This window comes from Canis aureus, chromosome 8 (assembly GCF_053574225.1).
Source record: "Canis aureus isolate CA01 chromosome 8, VMU_Caureus_v.1.0, whole genome shotgun sequence".
NCBI lineage: Eukaryota > Metazoa > Chordata > Mammalia > Carnivora > Canidae > Canis > Canis aureus.
This window is the reverse complement of record NC_135618.1, coordinates 41,416,141-41,444,061: the sequence shown is the minus strand read 5'-3', so window position 1 is coordinate 41,444,061 and position 27,921 is coordinate 41,416,141. Positions and strand designations below refer to the sequence as shown.

Below are 27,921 nucleotides of genomic sequence, written 5' to 3'. Positions count from 1 at the left end.
TGCCGCCGCGTCTCCCGGGCAACGCCGCGGCCCCGCCCCGCCCCGCCCCGCCCCGCCATGGCGCCGGAGGAGAGTGCAGAGGCCGCGGGCTTGCTGCAGAGTTTCGAGAGCCGCTACCTGGCGGCGCGCACGCTGCGCTCTTTCCCTTGGCAGGTGGGAGGTGGGACAGGCGACGGGGGCGGAGGGGCGATCGGGGAGGGGGCTCCGGGCGCCCGCCCCCTTCCCCCCGCCGCGTGGTGTTCTCGGCTCCCTCGCGTGCTCGGGGCCGCGCGTCCGGAGGGGGAGGAGGTCGCGGGCTGGCGGTGAGCGGCGGAGGCACATCTGTGGGCGCTGGGGGCCGGGGAGGGGGGGGCGGGGGCGGTGTCCAGCCAGCACTCGGCCTTGCGCTCCCTGCTCCCCGGGCCCTAACCGCCCTTGGCTGCCTTTGCAGACTGAGTCCACGAATTCCAGGAATGCAGGGGTGACCTCCCACCTCTCTGTGTCACTCGGGGGTTAGAGCCCGGGACAAATCGTGATCAGTTTCGTTACTTTTTTGTTGTTGTTTAGCCTATTGTCGTTCTGGCCATTGGGTAACAGTTGCTGCTGCCCTTTTTTTTTTTTTTTTTTAAGATTTTATTTATTTATTCATGAGAGAAACACAGAGAGGGGCAGAGACACAGGCAGAGGGAGAAGCAGGCTCCGTGCAGGGAGCCCGAAGTGGGACTCGATCTCAGGACCCCAGCATCCCAGGACCCCCAGGATCATGACCTGAGCCCAAGGAAGCTGCTCAATCCCTGAGCCACCCAGGTGCCCCTGGCTGCTGCTGCCGATTTAACCAGTCAACATCCTCAGGACACCAGGGGGACCGCGTTGCAAGGAGGGCAATGACCAAGTCACAGACACCACAGCCCTCCTCCCTCGCCAGGCCTCCCGTTCTCATCTGTACCATCAAGCATTGGACAGAATCCTTGCAGGGGCACTTTGAGGCTCTTATGCCTGTGATGGAAGAGACAGGGAGGTACAAAACAGGCCAGAAAAGAGATGGAATTAGTCTCACTTCCCCTGCCCCGGGGACCTGCCCTTCTTGCACGGGCAAATAACTGTGGCAGCCGCTTCCTTCTGCCAATGCAGGGGCTCTCACGATGCTGCCTCTTTCATAATTCATGTACGGTGAGCTCACTGGGATGACTCAGATTGGGCACATATTCCTCCCCTAAGTCTGCCCCATCTTAAGGGGTGGTGGTTAGTCATTTGTGTCTCATTGACCTAACCCATTTAGCATTCTGAGATGTCTTTCCAGTCAGAATGGAATATGTTCATTTTTTAACCCAAAATGTAAACCTTCGTAACAGCATCTGTGGGTCCCAATTCGATATCGACTATAATTATTCACATGAAAATGACTGCTTACTCTGTACCAGGCCCATGATAAATGCTTACTTAGACTGGTCCACAACAGCCATGCCAGTGGATACTGTTACTACTATTCACATTTGACAGGAAAGATTGCAGCAATGGGGAGCTCAGGCATGGGAACCAGCCTGCCTGTTTGGGGTCCTAGCCAAACCCCACACAAGCTGTGTGACCTTGGGCAAGTGACTGCATCTCTCCTATACCTCAGATTTCTTATTAAGTGGGGATATAATGATAGGGCTGGTGTCAGGATTACAGGAGTATGAAGCACCTGAGGCAGTGCCTAGCTTGTCACAAGTGAATGTAAGTGTTAGCTAATATTTTTATTCCATCACCAAATATTTTCTCAATGCCTTCCATGAGCTGGGCACCAAGAATCAGCAGCACGCATTACAGATGAGGTCCTGCTTGGATGGAAGGGCCAGAGAATAAACAGGTAAATGAATAAGCAAGAAAACACCAGGAGATGACAGTAGCTGTAAAGCCAATAAAACAGGGAAATGTATCATCAAAGTAGGGGAGTCAGGAAGGCCTTCCCCAAGAGGTGACATTTGAAGTAGAACCTGGACAGGAAGGCCCTGACAGTGAGAATAAACTGCTACAGTTGAGGAATGGCAGAGAGGCCAGGGGTGGTGGCAGATAAGGTCAGAGACAGGGGCAAAGGCCAGGGCTTACAGGCCTTTTAGAGCATAAGTCACTCTGGAGAAATGAAGTGATTTGCCTGATGTCACACACCAGCCAGGACCAGACTGCCTACTTCTACAGACTGACCTCGCTGCTGGGCTGGAGTTCCCTGTCAGGACAGCATAACCTGGCCTGGCCTGTCTGTCCATTATAACTCAGATGTCAAATCTAAGGTGAGCCCATCAGATGTCAATGTCGTGGCTTCTCCTGCAATTCCTGGTTGACCATTTCAGCCACGGAGCTGGTCTGTGGCCCAGGCAAGCCCAAGCAGTCAGAGCTAATGCAAACCAAGAGTCTGTCTTATGACATTCTTTCTTTGGCTCATTCAGGTGTAACCCAGGACTTCTCAAGTTCAGGCTTTCAGCCTGCCTGTGGCTTCCACTTCAAATTGGCCCCCTGTCCCTGGGGAGAGATCACTTAGCACTTTGCTAACATGTCCTATTGCACGTTTAATGTTCCTGTGAAAATGCCCTTGAGATTTCTCTCTCTCTCCCCTCCACTCTCTCTCTCTAAATAGAGCCTAGAAGAGAAATTAAGAGACTCATCAGGTCCTGAGCTGCTGTTGATTATTTTGCAGAAGGTAAGAATTAGAATCACTGGATCGCATCACCAGCTTCCTGACTTGCCCATGAGGACATGACAGAAACGCAGTGGGCGCACTTGTAGCCTTTAAAAAGAAAGACACTGCGTTTGGGTGGCAGCACCTCAGACAGCTCTGGCTCTGTTGTTTTTCTTAGATGAAGACATTAGAATATACAAAATCTGCATGCGAGGAGGGAATCTGGGAGATGTTTTTGAAACCATCCACAATGAAAACCAAGATGACAGCTATGGGAACATCTTCTAGCATTTGGTAGCTGCTCAAAGGCTTTCTTTACATTTACATTTAAGGAAAACATAAGGAGGCAAGTCTTGCCCACTCGTTTCTCTTCTAAATGTAGATACGTTCTGCCTTTCTGAGGTAGGGTTTGAATTCTAAGGTACATCTGGGCAAGGGTAGAGGTGAGACCACCACTCTGCCTGGCCTTGCCCCACCCTGACCCTGGCCATGCGGATCAAGTGGAGATCACACTGCATCCTGGCTATGAATTATCTTAAGGATCATGAACCCTTCTGAAAACCCAAAGTTATGGACTCTCTGGTTCCCCCTGTCCCCCACCAAGAAAAAAGAGGACCAGAAGAATACATTTTGTGTACAAATTCAAGGGGTTATAGGCACCCCTCCAACCACCAAGCCTGTCCAAGAAGCCTAGGTTAGGAATTCCTTTATCGAGGGTAAACCAAGATGGTCTGATCATCAGGTGGAGAAGATGCAACCATGGCTAGGAGAGGCTTGCAGGGCAATCCAGTCATTCAGGACTGTGAGCTCAGAGATTCTGAGGTCCTTGTGGGGCAGCCCACTCTGAGGCTAAAACCTAACACCAGCCAACTAGAAAGCCCCTGAAGGGTGGTGCAGGTATTTTGTTGCCCTTGGGTAAAATCCTGTCCCTCCACGTGACCTGGCCCCTACTCTCACTGCCTCTGTTCCCCTGCCCTCCTTCCCAAAATGCCAAGCCATGCCTGCCTCAGAGCCTGCACAAACTATCCTCTCTGCCTAGAACTTGCCCCCTCCACGCTCTTTGCTTCTCTAGACATCAGCTGAAGTGCCCCCCCGCCGAGAGCCCCCTTTCCCTCCACCATACCCGAGGCAGAGCCCCCACTTTCCCCCTGTCCCACCATTCATAGTACTCGACCTCATCCTGGCATGTGAGCTCCAGGAGAGCAAGTGCCCAGTCTGTCTGCCCCCACTGTTTGGGCTCTCACCTTTTCCGAGGAGCCGGACAATCCCACAACTGTCCCCACTGAAAACTAGTTCACATTGCCTACCCTGGGAAGAGGTGGCCCATTCCAGCAGCTAGAACAAAATGCCATTGACTGAGTGACTTATAAACAACAGCAATTTATTTTCCACAGTTCTAGAGGCTGGGAAGACCAAGATGAGGGTGCCCCAAGATTTGATGTCTGGTGGGAAACCCACTTCTTGGTTCATAGACAGCTGTGTCCTCTGTGAAGGACCAAGGGAGCTCTCTGGGGTTTCTTAGAAAGGCACTGATCACGTTCATGGAAGCTTCACCTTCACGACCTAATCATTCCCAAAGGCCCTGCCTTCCAACTGTCACATTGGGGGTTAAGCTTCAACATACGAACTGGGGAGACACAAACATTGAGTCTGTAACAGGGTGTTAGCCTGGGTCCACATGCTCCATGTTCTGCCCAGAATGTTCTGTTGGCCTGTGCCACGGTCATGGAGAAATTTCTTTAGGAAAGGAGTTGTATCTTAAGACTTACTGTTTCAGATGCCTGAGGGTCGCCCGAACCCAGAATGCTTGTGTCTGTACACATCTTTTCTGAGGGATCAAGTAATGGGGTTGCCCTGTATTTACTTGAGGCTCATGAGAGACTTACGGCGACATCTCTCCAGCAACCCACATTGTGTCTTTTGCCACAGACCGTGAAGCATCCTCTGTGTGTGAAGCATCCGCCGTCAGTGAAATATGCCCGGTGCTTTCTCTCGGAGCTCATCAGAAAGGTCAGTAATGGGCACTGTCCGTCTGGCAGCCACAGAGCATCTGGGACTTGGCTTGCTCTCCCGAAGTAGACTCTGCCTAGCTTTGCCTGTTGGAGCTTGGATTTGTCCCATGCCCTTTGCCTGCTCTGCAGAGCCCCATATGTCAGGGGTCTCCCTGTGTAACTGTTCCCATCGGGGTTCGACCAGTCAGAGGCCATGGGGAGCAGCAGGAAGAGAGGCCAGGGCATCTCTCTGTGCTTCAAGAGGTCTCCAGCGGCAGCTGCATTTCCTCCATGGTCCCAGCCCCCCACCCCCCAAGCCAGCCAGCCTGCAGGGTCTTGACTGGTTCCTGCTTCTACCAATCTCTGGATTGCCACACTGCCCTCTATTGGAGGTTTTAGGGCTCGCAGTATCTTCATAACCAGTTCCCTTTACCGTCTTCTCCTTAATGAGCTACCTGATGTGGGCTCTTTTCCTGACTGACACAGCTTGTATTTTTTTTTTATATTTTATTTAAATTCAATTTGCCAACATATAGCATAACACCTAGAGCTCATCCCATCAAATACAGCTTGTATTTTAAGAATGAGCCCAAGCTCGCTGCGTTTCACATTAGACTGGACCTCAGAGGTGAATCCTTAGTGGTCAGCATCAGACCTGCTGTGTTCGGCCACTGAATGCATGGGCCATGTCTCACTCAGGCTTAGCACGTGAAACAATCCTGGTTTCTCCCCACCTGGTTCTCACCAACATGTGCATCTACTCAGGGCCTGCATGTACCCCCCCCCCAGAACCACCAGGAGAAGCATGGCCCCCCCTGCTGCTGACCCTCTAAGATGCATGACAGAGGTTTGCCCATTGATGAAGCCAACCACAACATGTAGAGTGCCCATCCCTGTGGCTTTTTCCTGAGCTCACTTAAAAGCACCAGTAGCCTGATCCATCCACAATGTCATGATTAAAGGGCAGAGCCCTCTGTCACCGTCACAGGGCAGCTCATGCAATCCTGTTTCTGCTGCCCTAGAGTACACCTCACCCTCACCCTCTCTATGCCCGAGATACTGTCCAGCTCCACTACCAAATGAATTTTTTATATGCAAGGTGGCTTATATTAAGTCAATCCATACCAAATCTCCCATCCAAATTTGGTAAAAACCCTCCAGCCATTTTTACAAGTAAGAGTAAAAGCAAACACATGGAACCTTTGTTTGATTCATGAGGGTCAACTTAAACCTCTTGGCTGAAGTTCTTGCTCTGCCCACCCCCAGCACGAGGCTGTCCACACGGAGCCTTTGGACGAACTGTACGAAGCATTGGCAGAGGTCCTGATGCCCAAGGAGCCCACCCAGTGCCACCGGAGCTATCTGTTGGTAGGAGACGAGCACCCTCCCCGCATAATCCAGACATCCACCCCTGCACACAGAGCTGAAACTCAGACTCCTGACCTGTCAGCTCTGAGGTATTAGAGGAGGTCAGTTAAACCAAGCATTTCAACACATAACAGTGCCTATTTTATGGGGTGGTTGGGGGTTAAGTCAGGTAATGCACATAATCGCATAGCAGGTACTCAATCCTCAGTAAATACTTGATGGATGGTTGTTACAGGACAGCAGTCTCTCTGTGCTGCCCGTGGCCACCATCCTCACTGGCCTGGCAAATGCCTCGGCCCTTGGACTGATCTTCTAGCTTCTGGGTCTTCTAGCTTCTGAAACCCATTCTGCACACAACAGTTAAAGGGATCTTGGGTTTTGTTTGTTTTTTACCTTTTTTTTTTCTTTTTTTAAGATTTTATTTATTTATTCATGAGAGACACAGAGAGAGAGGCAGAGACACAGGCAAAGGGAGAAGCAGGCTTCCCATGGGGAGCCCGATGCAGGACTCGATCCCAGGACCCCAGGATCATGACCTGAGCAGAAGGCAGACACTCAACCACTGAGCCACCCAGGCATCCCTGTTTTGTTTTTGTTTTTGTTTTTTTTACCTTTTATTATAAAATAAAACACAGATACAGGAAACCACACAAAATAAATGTGCACAGCTTACTGAATTGTTGCAAGATGGCCACCGTGGTAACCACTTCTCCAGTCAGGGGCAGAACTTTGGCAGCCAGCCTGCAAGCCCTCCATCCTCACAAAAGTAACCACCAGGGCCTTTGAAGTAGTCACTCTGTGGTTTTCTCCTGCCCCATGTACCTCGGGACTCCAGCGTTTAGGTCTCGTGTAAGGTCCCCTCCAGCTATTTCTTCCCTGGCAGTGCCTTTGTTGAACAGGCCTGGAGAGCTTTCCACAGGCTGGACTTGGTTACCTGTGCATGGTGCTATTCAGCTGGGTCTTCCATCCTCTGTTCCCCACTAACTGGGGGGCTGGATTCGGGAGCCCAATCAGACTCACATCTGCCTGATTCCTTTGGCAAAAATACAACACGAGGCTCTAGGAGGCATATCATCTCTGTTATGGGAACAGTTACAGATGCTCAAAGCTTATATTCTTTATCCATTGGAGGACACAAAAGGGTGGTATTCTAATTCTATTGCTTTGTTTCCATTCATTGACTAGAGAGATTTTATGAGATGCCCCCCTTTATCCACTGTTTGGTTACCCACTGATAGAGCCCATAGATGAAAGGCAGGATACAGACTTGATTCTTTGTCAACACGGTGAGTTGGTTTTCCACCATACCCAGAAGGGATACAATCCATTGCTGCAGATTGTGTCCTTATAGAAGCTCAAAATGCACGCCTTTCTCTCCCCTTAAATTTCTTGAATATATTCCTCCATCTTCCTAAGCATGGAGTGTTGCTGTGGGAAAGCCTAGTAATAACCTATTATCCTTTCCTATTTGTGCCCTATGCCCTTTACTCTTTTTTTTTTTAATTTTTTTTTAATTTTTATTTTTATTTATGATAGTCACAGAGAGAGAGAGAGGGGCGCAGAGACACAGGCAGAGGGAGAAGCAGGCTCCATGCACTGGGAGCCCGACGTGGGATTCAATCCCGGGTCTCCAGGATCGCGCCCTGGGCCAAAGGCAGGCGCCAAACCGCTGCGCCACCCAGGGATCCCTATGCCCTTTACTCTTAAATGGCCAGAGGACTTTTTAAAGTCCAGAATTTTAGTAGAATGTATCTCGAGATTGATTGTTCTTGGTCAGTGATCTCGGATGCACTGTGTACTCCTTCAATGTTTATTTCAAATCGTTTTTTTTTTTTTTTTTTCAGAAACGTTTTCTTGAATTCCTTTTTTTTTTTTAAGATTTATTTATTTCTTATTTATTTGAGAGAGAGAGAGAAAGCATGAGCAGGGGGAGAGGAAGAGGGAGCAGCAGACTCCCCACTGAGCAGGGAGCCTGATGTGGGGCTCGATCCCAGGACCCTGTGATCATGACCTGAGCTAAAGGCAGACACTCAACTGAGTGAGCCACCCAGGTGCCCCTATTAGGGGCTGAATTGTGCCCTCCCGCTAAACTCATATGTTGAAGTCCTAACCCCCAGAACCTCAGGACTGGGACCTTATTTGAAGGTAGGGTCTTTACAGAGAGAATCAAGTTAAAATGAGGTCATTAGGTGGGCCCTAACCCAATAGGACCAGTGCCCTTGTAAGAAGAGATTAGGACACAGACAGGCCCAGAGGGAGGATGATGTGAAGATGCAAGAAGACAGCCATCGGCAAGCTGAGGAGAGAGGCTTGGGAGCACATCCTTTTCTCATAGCCCTCAGAAGGAACCAACCCTGTCAATACCTCAATTTTGGACTTCTGGCCTCCTAAGCCGTGAGATGATAAATTACTGTTGTTTAAGACACCCATTTTTAGGTACTTTCACGGAAAATGAAAGCAAAAAACAAATACTAAAAACTGTAATTCAAGGGGTACCTAGGTGGCTCACTCAGTTGAGTGTCTGCCTTCAGCTCAGGTTATGATCATAGGGTCCTGGGATCAAGCCCCACATCAGGCTCCCTGCTCAGTGGGGAGCCCGCTTCTCCCTCTGCCTATGTCTCTGTCTCTGTGTGTCTTTCATGAATAAATAAAATCTTAAAAAAAAAAAAATCAGTGCCTGGGTGTCTCAGCGGTTAAAGCATCTGCCTTCGGCTCAGGACGTGATCCTGGAGTCCTGGGATGGAGTCCCACATTGGGCTCCCTGCATAGAGCCTGCTTCTCCCTCTGCCTGTGTCTCTGCCCCTCTCTCTCTTTCTGTGTCTCTCATGAATAAATAAATTAAATATTTTAAAAAAAAATCAATCCCTAACAATCTCTTTCTTAATTTCTTTTTGATGTTTAAAGTTTCACTCCTAGGATGCCTGTGTGGCTCAGTGGTTGAGCGTCTGCCTTCAGCTCAGGGCATGATCCTGAGATCCCAGGATCGAGTCCCACATTGGGCTCCCTGCATGGAGCCTGCTTCTCTCTCTGCCCATGTCTCAGCTTCTCTCTCTCTCTCTCTGTATCTCTCATGAATAAATAAATAAAATCTTTAAAAATTTTTTTTAATTTCTCTTTTACCTCATTTTTCTAATGGGCTTATCTGGTTTTTATGTTTTGTTTTCATTCTCATGTTCTCCTCATGTAGCTCGACATCTGAAATGTTTTCATGTTCTCGTCACACATTTCTGAGTGTTTCTGGTTGCCATTAGGCCTCACCCTGGGTCGCTCACACCCCAGACGACTGGAGCAGTAAGTTCTTTCCTCCATGGGCCGTGGTTCACAGCAGGCACCTGCATTTCTAGTGAACACTTGGCTGCTGGGGTTCTGTCCTCAGACTTGTGCACCCCACTGCACAGATGCGTGGAACACACAAGTCTTGAGTTTATTGGTGATTTGCCCCCCACTTGTTAATATTTTGGGTTCACCTAGTTTTGCTGAATGTTGTCCATATCTCGCTACTCTGTCTATTTGTATGTGGGGATTCAGGAAGATTCAAAACTATACTCCAGAACCCCCAGAGGGCTCTCCTTCATTTAAGAGATAAATCAGAGCAGGTCACTCAACCACCCAGAACCTGTCAGTGGCTTCCCTTCATACTCAGACCCATACTATTGTCTCATGTGGCCTGCCAGGCCCTGCATGCCCTGCCCCAGCCTCCCTCTCTCGTCTCGTTCCTCCTGCCTTCCCTATGCTCCACACCTCTGGCATTCTTTGCCTTCCTTGAACTCACCAACTGAAATGCTGCCTCAGGGCCTTTGCACCTGCTCTGCGTGGAATGCTCTCCTAAAATCTCACATGCCTCACTTCTTTATACTCACATCCCAGGTCACCTGACACCTCCTCAAAGAGGCTGTCTCTGACCAAACTAGCTGAAATAGACTCCCAGTCTCTATTATCATGTAGTCCTTTTTATTTTCTTCATAGCACTGAAAAACTGAGAAATTACTTCGTTTATTATGGTTTTATCCCCTGTTGGCATGTAAGCTCCCTAAGAACAGGGAATGACTTGGTCTTGTCACATCTGAATCCCCAGCACCCTGGGAGATGGCTCAGGAAAAATGTGTGGATGAATGAATGAACAAATGACTGCTCAGTACTCCAGAGACCTGAGTCTCCAATAAGAGTTTTGTAAACTCAGAGATAGCAGGAAACCACCCCTGAGTGTGTATTGGAGGTGCCACACTCAGAAGCCCCGCTTTGAAGAACACATTTCAGGACTGCATGTTCCATGAACCACTTGCCAGCAAACCACCTGCTATGAGGGTGATGGGAAAGTTCAAGGGCCAAGCCCCAAATGCCGGGTTGAATTGAGGAAGGCCCCACACACTGAGATTTTTCACATATAGCTCATGATGCCTTTTTCTTGTTGTTAGTAATTATAGACTCACAGAAATTGCAAGAACAGTATAGAAACGTGCCCTCTGTCCAGATTCCCCCACTGGAAATGTGGGACCTAACTCGCTCAGCATCACAACCAGGACACTGGCGTAGACACCATGCCTGTGTAGGTGTACCTCATTTGTCACACGAGCGGGTCCTTGTCGGTACCACCACAATCATGATTCTGACCTACTCTGTCACCCAAAAACCTCCCTCAGGCCTCGCCTGTCCCCGGCCCCCACCATCCCCACCTGGCAGCCCCTGATCTGTTCTCCCTCTCCTCGGTTCCATTATTTTGAGGTTAGATGATGGAATCCTACAATGCGTGGCTTTCTTCATGTAGCGTTAACACCCTCGAGACCCACCTGGGCTGGCGCGCACAGTGATAACCTGTTCCTGTTCGAGGCTGTGTAGTACTCTGTGGCCGGATGTTCCACAGTCTTTTCTAGCCATCCCTCCACCTGTTGTGATTTCTTTTTAAAATCAGCTTCTTGTCTCCTGGTAGCTGAATTTATTCTCTCTCTGTGTCTCCGCTCAGCCTTCTGGAGACTCGGTCACGCTCTCTGAGAGCACAGCCATCATTTCCCACGGCACCACCGGCCTGGTCACATGGGACGCTGCGCTGTACCTCGCAGAATGGGCCATACAGAACCCAGCCGCATTTGCTCACAGGTGACCTCAGGGTGCGCTCCAGGGCAGGGAGGTGGGGTTTCCCCAGCACGGTCTCAAGCACAGGCCCCCTTCTCCCACGCAGGACTGTCTTAGAGCTCGGCAGTGGAGCTGGCCTCACGGGCCTGGCCATTTGCAAGACATGCTGTCCCAGCGCCTACGTCTTCAGCGACTATCACAGCTGTGTCCTTGAGCAACTCCGAGGAAACATCCTTCTCAATGGCCTCTCATTGGAGCCAGATGCCACTGCCCCTGCACAGCACCCAGGACACAACACCTACGACTCAGAGAGCCCCAAGGTGACAGTGGCCCAGCTGGACTGGGACGTCGTGACAGCCCCTCAGCTCGCTGCCTTCCAGCCAGATGTAATCATAGCAGCAGGTACTGCCCCCCACCCGGGGCAACTAGAACAGCTCTACCCAGCTCTCAGCTCTGGGAATGTGCATGCTGCCAGGGCAAAGGAGTGATGAGACTTCTAGAAGGGCCATTGTGGGCCTCCAGGGTGACATCAAACCACAGGGCATGCCTCTCAGATGCCCTAAAGCCACAGCCCTCCCATTTGACACAGTGGCCACTTGTACTCTTGTTAAAATGGTTCCGTCAGATAAATGAACACAACTTTTCTCTGCAAAGCCTGAAATGGAGAGAACAGGCCCCAGGCACCAAACCAGTCTGACCTATTAGCCAAGCTGCAGCTGAGTAGAGGGATTTTTATGTCCCTCTCTAGAACCTGAGTGAAATGCCCAGAGCAACCCCATGAAGCACGGGAGCTGAACGCCAGCCCCACCTCCACCACCACCCAGACTTCAGATGTGGGGCAGAAATGGCCATGGCAGGCCTGTATTCTCAGGGCTGTGAGGGATAGCATGGTTCTCCCAGGACCATGTCTGATTCCTATGCATGTCACAGACACCCAGCCCTGGGCCAGGCCTAGGGTCAGACCACGGTAGTGTCGAGTCGGTAGTGTCGAGTCGGAATGAGCTCTGCGTGCCCCAACCCCTGGAGCACTTGCTCCTGTGTCTGCACACAGCTCTGTTGTCACCACAGGTCTGCACATCTGACCCAAGGGCTCTCCCTGCCCATCTCTGTCCTTGGTCCTTGCCCCCATATCTTTCAGAGATGAGCCCCACAGGGAGGAGACCACCCACTTCAGGTATAAGGACAGGGTCCTGGAGGCAAGGGGTGTACAACCAACAGGCCCCTTGTCCCCCATGAAGCACACACAGTCCCCTATCTGGCTGATTGTGCTGTGCCTCCGGTCCTGGACGGCAACCAAGACCCACAGGCCTACAGTGGCCAGGACAGAGCCTGAGCAGCACCATCCCACGTCAGCATGCCCACAGGGAGCGAGTTTGCCCCACCTCCACGCAGCGAACCAAGCAGCAGGCTGCTGGAAACAAGTGTGAGAAGGTTGGGGTTTGCTTCATTAAGTGTCTTTTGTTTTTAAGATTTTATTTATTTATTTGAGGAGAGAGCACAGGAGAGAGCGCCAAGAGCAGGGAGAGAAAGCAGCAGACTCCCTGCTGAGCAGGGAGCCCGACTTGGGATCCCAGGATGCTGCAATCACAACCCCAGCCAAAGGCAGATACTTAACCAACTGAGCCACCCAGACACCCCTTTGTTAAGCATCTTCTAAATAGACCATAGGCAAAGAATTGATTTATCTTATTCTTAAAGATTTTATTTGAGAAAGAGTAAACAAGAGAGAAGGCAAGGGCAGAGAGAGAAGCAGGCTCCCCTGCTGAGCAGGGAGCCTGACTAGGACTTGATCCCAGACCCCAGGATCATGACCCAAGCTCGAGGAAGACACTTAACTGACAGAGCCACTCAGGCACTCCAGAATTAATCTTTTTTTTTTTTTTTGGAGGAACACCAGTGGATCCTGGATATTTCCCATTTGTTGCAGGATCTTTCGGCCGCTTTTTTTTTTTTTTTCTCTCTCCTGTTTCCCTTTTTAACTATGTCATCTTCTTTGGGTCCAATAGCATGAATCTAATAAAACTGCTGTTTCTAGGCCCCAGGCCTGCTGCTGAGGTCAGCACAACCAGGCCCCCTCTTTCTTGGATCCTGAATCCTACAGTGAGCCCCTTTCAGTAACCTGAGGTTTTCATTGCAGATGTGCTGTATTGCCCAGAAACCGTCCTCTCCCTGGTCAGAGTCCTGCAGAGGCTCTCTGCTTGCCTGAAGGGCCAGCAGGCTCCGGATGCCTACGTTGCCTTCACTGTCCGCAACCCGCAGACCTGCCAGCTGTTCACTAGCGAGCTGGGTGAGCCCTGGGCCCTGGGAGGGGCTGCTGTCTCTGAGAAGCCACCTGGGCCCCACACAGGACTCCAGTGACACAGAAATCAGCAAAGCAAAGGAATGGGGCCCTGGAAACAAACCAAAAAGCCCCAGAACACATGGCATGCTGGGTATGGACCCAGCCGCCCCCTCCCCGGGGTGGTCAGTAGAGGAAACAGGGCTGGGAAGCTGTGCTCTGAAGGTGAAGAGGCAGTTCATGCAGCAGTCCTACTGTGTGTTTAGAGCAAGTTTCAAGGCCTTCAGGCCTGCTTCCTGGTCTGTAGAATGGGGAGGATGGTGGATGCCACTGGGTGTCAGGGTAGAGTTCTGGCTACAGTGGTGAGGTGCAGACTCTGGAACAGATCCCACCACCTCCTCTGGTAAAGCCGTGCCCCCACTCCCCTCCCTGTCTTCATCTTTATAGTGGAAACATCCACTGGGAGGTGACACAGGGACCAGCATGCAGGGAGCACTCAGGAACATGGTAGCTGCTATCACTATATTAAGCACCCAGTAAATGGAAGAGTAGGGTGGACTCTGAAGGAGGGGGGCCTCTGCCTTTTACACCCTGAACAGGCACTGCTGCAGCCATGTCAGCCCCTCAAGCACCAGGGAGGGGTGTGCTGTCATCCTCCAGTCTCACCCATGGAAACCTTGGGGTTCAGGGGGGCTAAGTGACTTCCTAAGCCTGAGTGGAGCCAGGCAGCCGACTCCCAGCCTCCACTCTCCTACCCCACAACCACCGGCCACTGCCCTGCAATCTCCACCACGTGCCAGGCCCAGCCAGGGCTTTCCACATGCAACCTGGGGGCAGTGGACCATGTTTACCCCAACCCATCCACCCAAGCAGAGCCCCACTGACAGCCACCTCTGCTGGCAGACGCCCACATGTGCCCATGTCCCACAGACGTAGCTTTGAAAAAGAATGAATTCCTCCTTCAGATACTATGTGAAAGGTATCTGTGATTTGGTTTCAGTGAGGAAAGCAAAGTACCAAACACCATATATATAAAGTCCATTTGTATTTTTTTTAAGAGAGGGAAAGAGGAAGAATCTTTTTTTCTTTTTCCAGAGAGAGAATCTTAAGTAGGCTCCATGCCCAGTAGGGAGCCCAACCTGGGGCTCACACTCACAACCTGGAAACACGACCTGAGCTGAAATCAAGAGAGGGACGCTTAGCCAACTGAGCCACACTCAGGCACCCCAAGCCCATTTGTATTTTTAAAACTAATCATCTTCATGTTAATTTGCATAGAGGGAGAATATGAAAAAATATACACCAATTAACAGTTGTTATACTTGATGGCAGGATCATAGACACACATACACACGTGTAATTTTTTTTAAGTAAGCTCTAGGTCCAATGTAGGACTTGAACTCATGAGCCCAAGATCAAGAGTTGCATATTCCACCAATTGAGGCAGCCAGGCACTCCAACACTTCTATACTTTTAGGTCTAATATTTGATTTTTCTAATTGTTTTCATTCACAAAAAAACGGATGACAAAATGATCCTTGCCAAGGGCTCTTCAGACATCTGTGCTTATGAAGAGGATGTAAGCTCTTCTGATGCATGTCCAGCCTTTGCCAAGAGGCACTAGACTAAGTGGTCAGGAAACCCAGACAGGTCTGCGACCTTCCGGAGACAGGCATGGCCCCGAAGGCAGGGGCAGCAAAGCTGGCTGCTGTGGGCCATTTAAAAACTCCGTTCTTGGGCCCATCCCTGAAGGCTGATTCTAGGTGTCCAGATGGGGCCTAGAAGTCTGTGGTTTGTATATATGCCTACGTCTGTCCTGCAGCCCACGATATATAGGGTGGTGGTGTGTCCCCAAACCCCACCATCCTGTGACACATATGTTATTATTTCCAGGCCAGGCTGGGATCCCCTGGGAAGCAGTGCCTCATCACGACCAGAAGCTGTTTCCCTATGAAGAACACTCAGACATGGCAATTTTGAAACTAACGCTGTAGGTTTACAAATGTTTTTAAAGATTAACATGAAAATTTAATCACCATCCTGTAAAGAATTTTTATGTGGGAAAGCTGATAAAATTTTCACTGGACCTGAATGCTTGAAGAATGTTAAATTCAGAATCAGGAACTGCAAACTGTGTTCTAATAAAATATAAACTATTCAAGTAGACACCCCTTTCTGTCACTAGTTCTGGTTCTTACGTAAATCCCTATAAATCAAAAATGAAAATTTTGACTCTGAAATAAGCATTTCATTTGTGCCAATAAAAACATATCAAGTATGTTTCCCCACCCCTGAGCCTGTACCCACATCCCTGTTGAAGCCAAGCCCGTTGTACACGTGGCATGTCTTACTGCTGTTACAACCCAGCAGGCTGCAGTGACTGTCCTCAAGGCAGGAATTAAAACATTAGAACACAATGGGGCAGACACTGGGAAAGGCAGACACCATAAAACAAAAGCAGGTCAAAGAGATGAAAATACTACATAGAGCAGCGGGGCGAGGGGCGGGGGGGGGGGGGGGGGGGGGGGTGGTGGCGCGGCTCAGTGGTTTAGCCCGCCTTCAGCCCAGGGCATGATCCTGGAGACCTAGGATCAAGTCTCACGTCGGGCTCCCTGCATGGAGCCTGCTTTTCCCTCTGCCCGTGTCTCTGCCTCTCTCTCTATGTATCTCATGAATAAATAAATATAATCTTAAAAAAAAAAAAAAGAAAAGAAAATACTACACGCAAACAACAGGAAATGTAGTAGGAAGAAAGAAAGACTCAGATGAGAAGAGTCTCATATTTCAGGGCCTCCTAGGGAGGAAACCAGGCTGAACCAGTTTCCTGGCCACAAACTCCAGGTCATTAAAAAATGTCATTCCACAGCCATCATCCCAGCTGCTGTCCACCGGGAGGCGCTGCTCTAAAGCGTTTCCCCAGGGCTAAGAGGAACCGGGCCACACCCAACTCTGTTTTTGGGCCAAGGGGTCATGTGTCCATAACCAAAGGCAGCACCGTCTGCTTCCAGCTCTCATCCCATCGAAGCTGCTCTGACTCCCGGAGGTTCTTCCGGAACTGGTTTAGTTTGCCAGCAGGATCAGGAAACTTTGAGAAAAGCATCTAGGATAAGAACGAAGACCAGAACTTACCTCATCACTGCTTCCCACCCCCTCCCAGGTCAAGAGCTGTCCCTCCTTCCCAGCAGCCTAGACTCCTGTCCCATTCCAAACACAGGCAGCCAGGCCAGTGATCCTACTAAAACCCTCAAACCCTCTGTCACTGCACTTCCAGAACCACTACCAGTGTCCTGGACCCCCAGCAGGCCTCCCACTCTGGCCCTGCTTCCACAGCAAGTGTGGTTATTATAAGTGTCATCAAACACGGCTCTACCCTAATATCCTGGACCCAGCAAGCCCCTTCCTCACAGGGCTGGGACAGGCCTCTCGCCCCAGCCATGCTCCATCCCCTACTCTGCTCCTCCTTGACACTGGGGCCATCCACACACCGTGCCCCCGGCCTCTGCTGTGCTCCCTCTACCAAGAACTCCCACCTCAGCTGCTGCCCACCACTGTCCAGCCCACATGCTGGAACAAGGCAGTCTGTGTTCTTTCCAGCTTTGCTAAACTTCATCAGGTGTTTGGAAGCTAGGCCCGTGGGCCAAATTTGGCCCCCACCTGTCTTTGCAAGTACAGTTTTATTGGAGCACAGTCACATCCCTTCATTCAGACTGTGGCTGCTTTCACGTTACAGCACAATGGAGTACTTCTGACAGAGACTATGGCAAAGCCTAAAACATTTTTTATCTGGGCCTTTCCAGAAAGTTTGCTGTCTGTCCCTGGTCTCAGTTGCCAAGACTGATGATGCCCCCTCCCTGCACCAAGCCCACAGAGACCCAGCCCAAGACCACCACTGCCCATCTCGGCTTCCACCCAGACCCAGCACAGGCCTGCCTGGCCGCAGGAGCGAAGAATCAGGGGGTGTAGCTCAGTACCCTGGTGTGGGGCAGACGTGACTACCTGCAGCTGCCCTGCCAGCTCCTCAGCATCCTCAAAGACCAGGCCGTTTTCCTCGTGTTTCACAAGCTCCTGCAAGCTGCAGAGAGAACCACAGACTTGAGAACTGCCTTGAAAAGCCCTGTGGTGCCAGCTGTACTCCCACTCCACCCCTCCCACAGTGTAAGCCTGGGGTCAGGAACAGTCCATCTGCTCTCAGTGAGTCTGTTCTGAGATTTGCCATCTGAATAGAAAAAAGGCCTGGAGGAGCAGATACACATTAAAGATCCAAACTGATTCCGAGAAGGAGGCACAGTAAGCACACACTGACCTTCCCTGCTGCGCACTCTCTTCCGGGAGAACGTGCTCAGTTGCACAGCAGAGAAACAAGGGAGAAGGCAACCCCACTGGAGGTAGACCTGACACATTACGAGTGACTTTTCCAGGTCACCAGGGAGTGAATCCCACATGCCCAGAGCTCAGGGTCTAACACCCTGTATTTTCCATTCAGAGGCTGGCTACTGAGCCAGTGGTGGGGCTACTGTTTCTAGAACCTATCCTAACACCCCCCTCTCCAAACACTCATCTTTGCCAGGAAGAGTGGAAACAGAGAATTACACTCATTTAACTGATACTAATTCAACTATATGAGCCCAGATAAAAGGGAGAGAGAGAGAAATAAAACCATGTCAACCATGTGGCAATTCCAGCCACCACTCTGTCCGTGAACACAGGCTCCTGAGTAGAATATTTAACACATATTTTTTTTCTTCAGCATCAGCTCTAACTGGAAACTCACCCACAGAAACCCCAAGAGCCCTACTCCCAAGGCCCACCTGGCAATGTAGGATTTTCCAGGAGGGCTCCTTGAGCAGTTCTGACCTCGCTGCCCACCTCCCACCCCTACCCACAGCTGATTTGAGAACCTAACTCGGGGAAGATTCGGTTTCTGCTCCTACCTTCGGAATTTCACAGCGCACACGGGCAGACAGCACCCGAACATATCCACCACCTTCATGGGTAGGTCCAGGCCGCTAGAGGACTTGTGTAGGCACACACCCAGGTCCGCAGACCCTGCGCGGTGGGGGCAAGAGGGCGCAGTCAGAGTGCAGGCCATGCACCCCTTGAACATAAATCCTAAAAGGACTGTGGAGCGACACCTCAGGGGAGGAGGACAGAAAGCAGATAATAATGCCCCCCAACCCCACATACAACTGGCTGGAGGTGGCCAAGCAACCTGATGAAGGCGATGTACACAGCAGTGCTGCCCAACTGCCACTCCCAGCCACTCCACCTTGTTTGGAAACCACCTGCCTATCATGGATAGTTTTATTCAAACAGCCTCCCTTTGTCTACTTAACCATAACGCATCTTAAAAAAACTTGTAGGGGGATCCCTGGGTGGCGCAGCGGTTTGGCGCCTGCCTTTGGCCCAGGGCGTGATCCTGGAGACCCGGGATCGAATCCCACATCGGGCTCCCGGTGCATGGAGCCTGCTTCTCCCTCTGCCTGTGTCTCTGCCTCTCTCTCTCTCTCTGTATCTGTCATAAATAAATAAAATATTAAAAAAAAAAAAAAAAAAAAACTTGTAGGAACAGCTGGGTGGCTCAGCAGTTTGGCGCCTGCCTTCGGCCCACGGCGTAATCCTGGAGACCTGGAATCGAGTCCCACATCAGGCTCCCTCCATGGAGCCTGCTCCTCCCTGTGCCTGTGTCTCTGCATCTCTCTCTCTCATGAATAAATAAATAAAATCCTTAGGGAAAAAAAGAACTTGTAACAATTATGGCTTCATGGGTTCAGAGTTTCTGCTTGGGGTGATGAAAATGTTTTGGAAATAGTGGTGATGACTGTACAACACTGTGCGTGTAATACTGAGTTGGATGTATACTTAAAAATGGAAAAATAGTTCAAATAGCAAAATCTTACTGCATGTGTTTTACCACAATAATTAGGGGAAAAAAACCCATAGCAGACCCAACAGAAAACCAGCTGTCACTGTGAAAATAAAGCCAAACAACTTTGCGTCACTAGATACTAGCTGGAAACTCCTGCCAACTAAAGGCTTTCCCCTCGTGACTGCTCACTGACTGCTGCTGCTGAGGCCTTAGAGACATGTCCGCACTAGGCCAGCGCGCCCCTCCTGGAGAAAGGAAGACACAGGAAGCCAGTGAGGGGCCTGGGGGAGTCAATGCTGGCTAACGCATGATTTCCACACCTCCCAAGCCACTGCCCTCCCAGATCTAGGGAACGGGGAACCCAAACCCAAGCCCAGGTCCAGCCCTTCTGCTCGGATGGAAGAGCAGGACTGAATGGAAGGCTCAAAGCTGAGATGACAGAACCCTGGGGAAGACGTCTGGGGCCCCACAGGCAGGAGGAGCCAGCACACCAGGAAGCAGCCAAGAGCTCCTCGGGCAGTTCCTGGCAGGTGGCATCTCCTGGCCCCATGTAGCCCTGAGGAGGGCCCAATCCAGCCTGAGGCCTGTGTGTGTATGGTCCTTAAGCTAAGAATGGCTTTTAATTTTTCAAGGATTGTAAAATCAAAGAATATGCAATAGAAGCAGATAAAACATTTACTATCTGACCCTTTTTCAGAAAAACTCTCCCTGTCCTGCTCTAGTATATTCCCTTTTAAACCCCAGCCATCTCCCTGTAGGTCTCCTGTCAGATGCCGTTACCTAGAAGCAGGGGGTAGTCCTCGGCCTCCAGCCACGGAGTACAGACCTGGATGTGCTGGAAACGCTTCTGGCTGATGAGGCTGCAGTAATACTCCTTCAGAGGCCCTTTGCCTTGCAGAGAAAATCTGAGTCACTGCACTGGGCCCCCTGGCTCCACCCCAAGGCCTCAGACCTCAGAACCCCTGCATGGGTATGAGCAGAAGGCCCATGCTCTGCAGCTGTGATCAGGTCCCCCTCTGGCCCCTTGCAGACCCCTCAGGGTAATACACCCTGACCACTGAGGCCATGGCCCTTCCTCTCAAGCAACCTGCATCCAGCAAACCTCAGGCTGGGAAGGTGATCAGAATAAACTCTGGCCAGGCACCAGAGTGCCAACTGGATACAACTTCTCACCCAGACTGGCCTGTGTCTTGCCTGATGCCCCCAGGTGGCACGGTGTGTACAGTAGGCTTTTAGCTGCCACTGGGAGCTCCAGGGCCAGGAGGGGGAAGTATGCAAGGTGGGGCAGCTAGCCCTGGACTCTGCTCTAACCACAGCTCTCTGCTTCTCTCTCTCCCCACTGGGCTACTCTGGAAGCAATGTTATGTTGAACACTTTGGTTTAAAGTAGACTCTTTCATTAAAAAAAAAAAAAAAAAGGGATCCCTGGGTGGCGCAGCTGTTTGGCGCCTGCCTTTGGCCCAGGGCGCGATCCTGGAGACCCGGGATCGAATCCCACATCGGGCTCCCAGTGCATGGAGCCTGCTTCTCCCTCTGCCTGTGTCTCTGCCTCTCTCTCTCTCTCTCTCTATCATAAATAAATAAAAATTAAAAAAAAATTAAAAAAAAAAAAAAAAAAGCAGGGCTGGGGAGGATCCCTGGGTGGCTCAGCGATTGAGCGCCTGCCTTCAGCCCAGGGCGTGATCCTAGAGTCCCAGAATCAGGTCCCACATCGGGCCCCCTGCATGGAGCCTGCTTCTCCCTCTGCCTGTCTCTGCCCCTCTCTCTCTCTGTCTCTCTGTCTCTGTCTCTCATGAATAAATAAATAAAATCTTTTAAAAAAGTAAATAAATATAAAAAATAAAAACAACCAGATGCCTGGAAACCAGTGCAGAAATAAAGCTCAGTATCTCTCTCTTTTTTTTTTTTTTAATTTGTATTTATTTATGATAGTCACACAGAGAGAGAGAGAGAGGCAGAGACACAGGCAGAGAGAGAAGCAGGCTCCATGCACCAGGAGCCCGACGTGGGATTCGATCCCGGGTCTCCAGGATTGCGCCCTGGGCCAAAGGCAGGCGCCAAACCGCTGCGCCACCCAGGGATCCCAAGCTCAGTATCTCTGAGGCTATGCTATCCAAGATTCAACTAGAAGCCACACTCTGCCGTCAGGCCCCTCTGAGCTTCCGTTTCCTCTGTCGAGCTAGTGTAGAAAACCCTACATCAGAGAGCTGTGGTCAGGATTGACAAGACAACTAACATCACATGCCTGGCATGGGTAAGACACACAATAAAGGCAGATGCCTTTTACCATTTACCATTTAATATGGGAATTTGGAAGGTCCCTAGCGATACCTGTTATCACACAGACCAGAGAAGGAAGGCTCTCTCCATCTAGGATCAGCTGTTCAAACTCTGTGTTTAAAAAATAAAATGATAACCAGGATTATCTAATCAGGTGAGTGGGGGTTGGGGGACAGAATGGTAGGGGGAGCCTCTCCCAACGACAGGATCACTCCCAGAGGTAGCATTTCAGATCTAGGACCTGGTCACTCAGTGACCCAAATGGGGACTCGGAGCCACCATCTCCACCACCCGTGTCCTTAGGTTGACCCACTCAGTGGCCCTAGGGGCAAGAACATGCTGCAGAGGACACCACGCAAGGCAAGGTGAGCACTGCACAGCTCAATAGCCCCTGACAAGCCCAGCTCCTGATCACACCCACACACCTACTTTCTAATGCTGCCAGCAAGATGGAGAAGTCTTCATCCTCTGTAAGAAAAGAGACCTAAGTGTCATGGGCTGGTTTCTAGATGCCTCCTCTCCCAATACAATACCCTCCCCTTCTTCATCGAGGCCCCAGTATCCTCAAATACAGGGGTGCAGGCCTGGCAGGGGCAAGGGTAATACCGGCGCAGCCAGGTGCTCATATAAGCCCCAAGTGCCCAGAAGGGTCCTGAGACCTGTCCAGCTGGTGCTGCTGATCAACAGGGCCGGCCGCCCACGAAGATGCGTCACCACCCCACTCTGAGCATCCCGCTCTGTGAAGGCCGACCTCTCTGTTGCCAGATCCAGGGGTTCTAAGCTGAAGGAACAGAAACAGGCCATGAGATGCCTCAGCGCAAGCCCTCAGGCCCCAGGATGCCCATCTCCTTCCAGAGTGAGGCCCGCAGGCTCCCAAAGGTCAGGATGTGGCCATGTCAGAACCACCATTCAATCTCTTGCAAAACTCAGTTCTGCTGTTGCTGTACAAAAGCAGCCATGGACAATGCATGAATGGATGAATGTGCTGCAGTGCAATAAAACATTATTTACCAAAACAGGTGGCAGGCCTGTGGTCACAGTTTGCCAACCCCTGGATTAGGGGATTCCCAAGTCTGCAGCCAGAAAATGAGAGAGGCCACAATCCCAGTAAGGAGCCAGGGGAGAGACTGAAAAGCAGTGAGGAGATGGGGGAGAGGCAGCAAACACAGGAGTAGGCACATAAAGACAAGACAGGAGACCTACCGGGCCTTAAATGCAGGATAGGTGCAGCCCAGCTTCATAAACAGTTGGTGTTGCAGATCCAAGGGTGTTTCTTTAAAGAAAGATGCTGGCTTGTCATAGACGGTCACGGCTCTGCAATGAGATCATCAAGGGGTCTAGAGAGAGCCAGAGAAAAGCCTAAGGAATACAAGATTCAGGGGGATTCCAAAAAATAAGGGCATTCAGAGGATCCACGTCTCAGACAAGGAGAAAGTAAGAAGCTTTAGAATTACTCGAGGAAGCACAGAGACAGGTTCTAAGACCAAAACTGCATAGGCTGTCTGGCCTCCTCCTCCCTCGGCTTCCCAAAACCAGCAACCACCTCCCAGACCCCTGGGCATTTCTGGACACCTCACCAACATGACACAGCAGGCACTGAAGCTGGGACCAATCACGCTGCCCACCCACCCCTAGCCCACCCGCCGCCTCCCCAGGCCTCTACTTGATGCTCCAGTTCTCTGCCAGGTCTTCCCGCATCGAGTTCGTCACACACAAGTTCAGGTGGGACAGGCGCCCACAGAGTTTCTCATACCTGAAAAGACATATCACCGCTTGGCCCAGAGCCTTGGGACCCACCACTACTGCCACCACCTCCACCGACTTGACACCTATGATACAGGAAAGCACAGAGCTGGGGTCTCCCCAGTCGGATTGCTGGTGAGGCACCTTCCCAGAGTTTGCACTGAGATCCATCTGTGCTATTTCATTCATAGCTTTCTTTAAGTCATGTTGCCTTTCAGGTTTTTTTTAATTCATGAGAGACAGAGAGAGAGGGAGAGAGGGAGAGAGAGAGGGGCAGAGACACAGGCAGAGGGAGAAGCAGGCTCCACATAGGAACCTGACGTGGGACTCGATCCTGGAGCCCCAGGATCAGGCCCTGGGCTGAAGGCGGCGCTAAACCGCTGAGCCACCCAGGCTGCCTGCCTTTCAGCTTAAATACAGTTAGAAACCTTCTCTCTACGGAAGGGAAAATCCAGATTCTCTTGCCACCAAAGGAAGAAATATAATAAAGGTCTCATCATTAAATCTCAGTCACACTGTGGTCTTGCTGCAAAGGCCGTGGGGCTAAGGCTTTTAGGTTATCAAGGGATGGTTTAAAAAATGTTAGAGAGGTGTTAGCAATAGATTAGCTCCCAAAGGAGACTTGAGCCCTGATCCCAGTGCAGAAGTGAAAGAGAACCAGGAAGGGGAAGAAGCGCTCAAGGCTGTTGAATGCCGCTGGTGTACCACAGCTTGTTCCTCACTCAGGATGCAGAGAGGCCTGAGAGCTGGATAGCCTGGGACTGAATTCTGGTCCTCACGCTGGTTAGCTGTGTGGCAAGCAGCAAAATGGCACTTGATCTCAGTTTCCTGGCTTGTAAAAGGAGAGTGACCACAGGACATCCTCACCAGGGCAGCGTAGACTGAATGGGATAAAAGGCTTGGTCTCACATGCAGCAAGTACTCAGCGATTGCTTGCTGCTGCTGCCATAGCTATTACAACCCTCAGTGAATGACCCATCAGGGAAAGGAGGCAGATGCTGCCCACTCAGGCTCAGAACATGACTCTTCATGTTCCACATCCAACCTGCTCCCAGCAGGCCCGTCTTCCCTTTCCCTGTCTCACTGGCTGCAGCAGACTGTGGCCTTTGTCTCCATCCCCCAACAGCAGCCCTGAGTTTTATTTGGGGATCTGGCTCGGGTGCACCTGGGACCCCAAGCCTGACAATGGAGCATTTCCCTTAAGCCTGAAACATCAGGGTGCTGCAGCCCCCCTACCTCAGTCAGATGTCAGAGCCTGACAGATGAGCATCAGCCAATCAGAGAGGCTTCCTTTCTCCACTGAGCCTGTCAGGGTGGGGATGAGCCCAGGGGAGCCCCCAACACATGAGAAACACCTCCAGTAGGGAATGCAGAGAGAGAAATGAGAGTGGGTCTTGACACCTTTTTGAGCTCAAAGTCAGCCATGTCTCTCAACTCTGTAGTTTCCGGGACAAAGAAACATCTTCCTTGGCTTAGGCCTGTTTCTATCACTTTTGTAACCAGAGTCAGCCTAATTCCGCAGCCTTGTCCTTACCCACACAGAGCACATGGGGGACCAGCCTTACCAGGTCTCTGCACTTGCCCTTCTTCCTACCCAGTTCAGGGAAGGTGTCTGCACCCTCTTCCCAGACACTCACCACTTGGCCAGGAGGACAAGACAGTGGCTGGGGCCATGCACTAGACCCATAATGGTGTACCCATAGTTGTGCCAGTCGATGATGAGCTTGCTCCCACAGAGGAAGCCCACAAACCAGCAGACAGCAATGGCAGGCAGGCCTGGGGGGTTCTGGGAAAGAGACACTTGAATGAAGAGAAGGAAACCCAGACCATGGTCAACAATAAACTGAGTGAAAACAGTTAAAACATAAGCAACAAAGGATTAATTATCTTTACAAAACTCTTGGAAATGGGATCCCTGGGTGGCGCAGCGGTTTGGCGCCTGCCTTTGGCCCAGGGTGCGATCCTGGAGACCCGGGATTGAGTCCCACGTCGGGTTCCCAGTGCATGGAGCCTGCTTCTCCCTCTGCCTGTGTCTCTGCCTCTCTCTCTCTCTCTGTGTGTGTGTGACTATCATCAATAAATAAAAATTAAAAAAAAAAAACCTCTTGGAAATTAATAAGCAGGGAAAAGATCCTCTTCCTCACAAAAAAAGGTATAAAAATTCATAAAGGAAATAAAGTTGACCAAACTGAAAAGTCCAAGACCATCAAAAACCAGGGAGATAAAAAGATGGCTAAAGAGGTAATTTTTGTACCTATTAGAATGTGCACACTATCAGTTCACCTATCAGAGTGTGAACGCTAAAACAGCTAACAAGGGGCACCTGGGTGGCTCAGTGATTGAGCGTCTGCCTTTGGCTCAGGTTGTGATCCCAGGGTCCTGGGATCGAGTCCTGCATCAGGCTTCCTGCACAGAGCCTGTTTCTCCCTCTGCCTGTGTCTCTGCCTCTCTGTCTCTCATGAATAAATAAAATCTTAAGAAAAAAAAAAAAGAATAAATATGTAATGAGCAGTGTAAGACTCTATGACATAGAAGAAATAAGTACCATAAATACATTGAACACGTACCATAAGCTCCTACTCTTATAAATCTACATGCACATACAAATATGCAATTTATTCATCAATTTACATATTTTTTAAAGACTTTACTTATTCATGAGAGACATACAGAGAAATTCAGAGACACAGGCAGGAGCAGAAGCAAGCTCCCCACTGGGAGTCCAATGTGAGACCCAATCCTTGGACTGATCCCTGGAGCAGGGATCATGCTCTGAGCTGAAGGCCGCTGCTCAACCGCCGAGCCACCCAGGCATCCCATCCAATTTGCATATTTTAAAAGGCTGGGAAGTAAAGGACACTTAACAGTGGTTTTCATAGAACACCACAAAGCTGATATTTACCTGGAGAAAGATGTAGGCTGCTGGTTCCCTGCATATCAACTTCCACAGCAAGTGCACGGACTGAAATACAACTTTGAGTCCATACTGGAAAATGTAGGGCCCAACTACAAGTCAAAAAAACAGCTATTACTTCCAAAAAAAAAAAAGCTATTACTTCCAAAAGAATTCTTGGCAATGTGCAGATCCTCCCACACCTGCCCAAGACACACATATACACACACACACACACACACACACAGACTGGATACTGGAAGTTCACTGCATCCTACCTGGAAGTTTCTGAAGTTCTGTCAAACTCACAATCTGAATTCTGCTGTTCTGCAAGAGCTCCTCATAGGGTCTGGAGTCTGAAAAGAATATCACCTTTTAATTTGGTGGGCAGGGCAATTTAAAGTCAGATGATGATGATGAGGGCAATTTATTTTTTATTTTTAAAGATTTTGTTTATTCATCAGACACACACACACACACAGAGAGAGAGAGAGAGAGGCAGAGAGAGAAGCAGGCTCCATGCAGCAAGCCTGACGTGGGATTCGATCCAGGTCTCCAGGATCAGGCCCTGGGCTGAAGACTCTGCGAAACCGCTGAGCCACCCGGGCTGCCCCTGATGAGGGCAATTTAAAGTCAGATGATGATGATGATGATGATAAATAAATAAGTAAATAAATAAAGTCAGATGATTCCCCCACCTCAGGTTGAATAGTGAAGAATGTTTTGGAAAATAAGGCTTTTTTCTCTGTTCCTCCATAGCCAGAACAGAGCACGAGGACACTTCGTGTCCAGATTCTCCCCGCAGAGCAAGGGCCTGAGTCTTCCCCACCTTCATCTACTTACACAGCAGGCACTCCAAATTCCAAATAATCTAGACCCCCGGGACGGTGGGAATGTCCTGCCACAGGCAGACCCCTGGGAAGCCCACGCCAGCCTCTGACAGACGCTGCAAACCCGGGCCAAAGGAGAGCGGTGCTACTCCCCCCTTTCCCCTGATACACGCGTGGGGTACCCTCTAAAGACGTCATCCCGGAGGAAGATGAAGGAGCAGACACCCTGAAAGTAAAAGCCGGAGGTGCAGCACAGGTGGAACCTCTCTGGCCTGCAAACCTCCGCCCTGAGGGTGTGCAATGGAGAGGGCGCGGCCTGGCCCTGGGGTCACACACGCCCGGGTTCCACTCACTGGGAGGAGCAAGTGAGACTGTGCAAGGAGCCCAGCGGACTTCAGCTCAGCCCCGACACGGGGCAGGCGCTCCCTCACGCTGGCAGCGCCCAGAGACCCCTCCAGCAGAGGCGGGGCGGGCACCTGGCCGTCTCCGTCGGCCGCTAACCGGGGCGTCGGTTCACAGAGAGCTGCGGGAGGGAGCAAAGGGGCGGCCCCCCCGCGCCGGTCAAAGCCGCGGAGGGCGCGGCCTCCCTCCCGAGGCCCCCGGGCACTCACTGCAGAAGCCCAGAAGGGTCACGGCGAAGCCGCTCTGGACGAACGACAGCGCGTGGTACTGCATGCGGGGGCTGCGGCCCACGTCGCCCAGCACCACCATGAGCACGTGCCTCTTCGCGCGCGCCCCCCGCCAGCGCTTCCAGGAGACCAGCAGCAGCAGCAGCAGCGACGCCGCCACCGCCGGCAGCGCCACGCAGAAGGCCGCCATCTTGGCGCGCCGGCCGCGGTCACGTGAGCGCCCTCCCGCCGGCGGGCTACGCACTGCGCAGCCTCAGACGCAGCCGCCCAGGTGGGCGGAGAAGGAAGGCAGGTGCGCAGGCGGCTCCCTAAGCGGCCTCCCGTGGAACCTGGGAGGAG

General features: G+C 51.0%; 2 protein-coding genes across 15 annotated transcripts; one reads left to right on the top strand and one right to left on the bottom strand.

Annotated features, from left to right (window-relative positions):
* The first annotated feature begins 35 nt into the window (after positions 1-35).
* Positions 36-19,057, top strand: EEF2KMT (eukaryotic elongation factor 2 lysine methyltransferase). 5 transcript variants are annotated; one of them, XM_077906531.1, is made up of 8 exons: positions 36-153; positions 2,594-2,656; positions 4,565-4,645; positions 5,893-5,994; positions 10,955-11,088; positions 11,171-11,466; positions 13,202-13,351; positions 15,236-15,508. In XM_077906531.1, the coding sequence occupies exons 1-8, from the start codon at positions 58-60 to the stop codon at positions 15,334-15,336; spliced, it is 1,023 nt and encodes a 340-aa protein (XP_077762657.1). In that variant the 5' UTR covers positions 36-57; the 3' UTR covers positions 15,337-15,508. The 5 variants fall into 5 exon arrangements, with proteins under 5 accessions (XP_077762657.1, XP_077762659.1, XP_077762658.1 ...); XM_077906532.1 differs by lacking the exons at positions 36-153; positions 15,236-15,508 and adding exons at positions 638-1,149; positions 17,140-19,057; XM_077906530.1 differs by lacking the exon at positions 36-153 and adding an exon at positions 646-1,149.
* Positions 14,371-27,798, bottom strand: ALG1 (ALG1 chitobiosyldiphosphodolichol beta-mannosyltransferase). 10 transcript variants are annotated; one of them, XM_077906521.1, is made up of 13 exons: positions 27,565-27,798; positions 26,402-26,479; positions 26,133-26,236; positions 24,868-25,016; positions 23,151-23,240; positions 22,691-22,801; positions 22,147-22,268; positions 21,917-21,955; positions 21,539-21,598; positions 19,989-20,099; positions 18,274-18,388; positions 17,314-17,414; positions 14,371-16,442 (listed from the first exon to the last, which is right to left on the bottom strand). In XM_077906521.1, the coding sequence occupies exons 1-13, from the start codon at positions 27,770-27,772 to the stop codon at positions 16,420-16,422; spliced, it is 1,311 nt and encodes a 436-aa protein (XP_077762647.1). In that variant the 5' UTR covers positions 27,773-27,798; the 3' UTR covers positions 14,371-16,419. The 10 variants fall into 10 exon arrangements, with proteins under 10 accessions (XP_077762647.1, XP_077762645.1, XP_077762651.1 ...); XM_077906519.1 differs by having other exon boundaries at positions 17,339-17,414; positions 27,565-27,797; XM_077906525.1 differs by lacking the exon at positions 27,565-27,798 and adding an exon at positions 27,307-27,466 and having other exon boundaries at positions 17,339-17,414; positions 23,151-23,316.
* Positions 27,799-27,921: the final 123 nt, after the last annotated feature.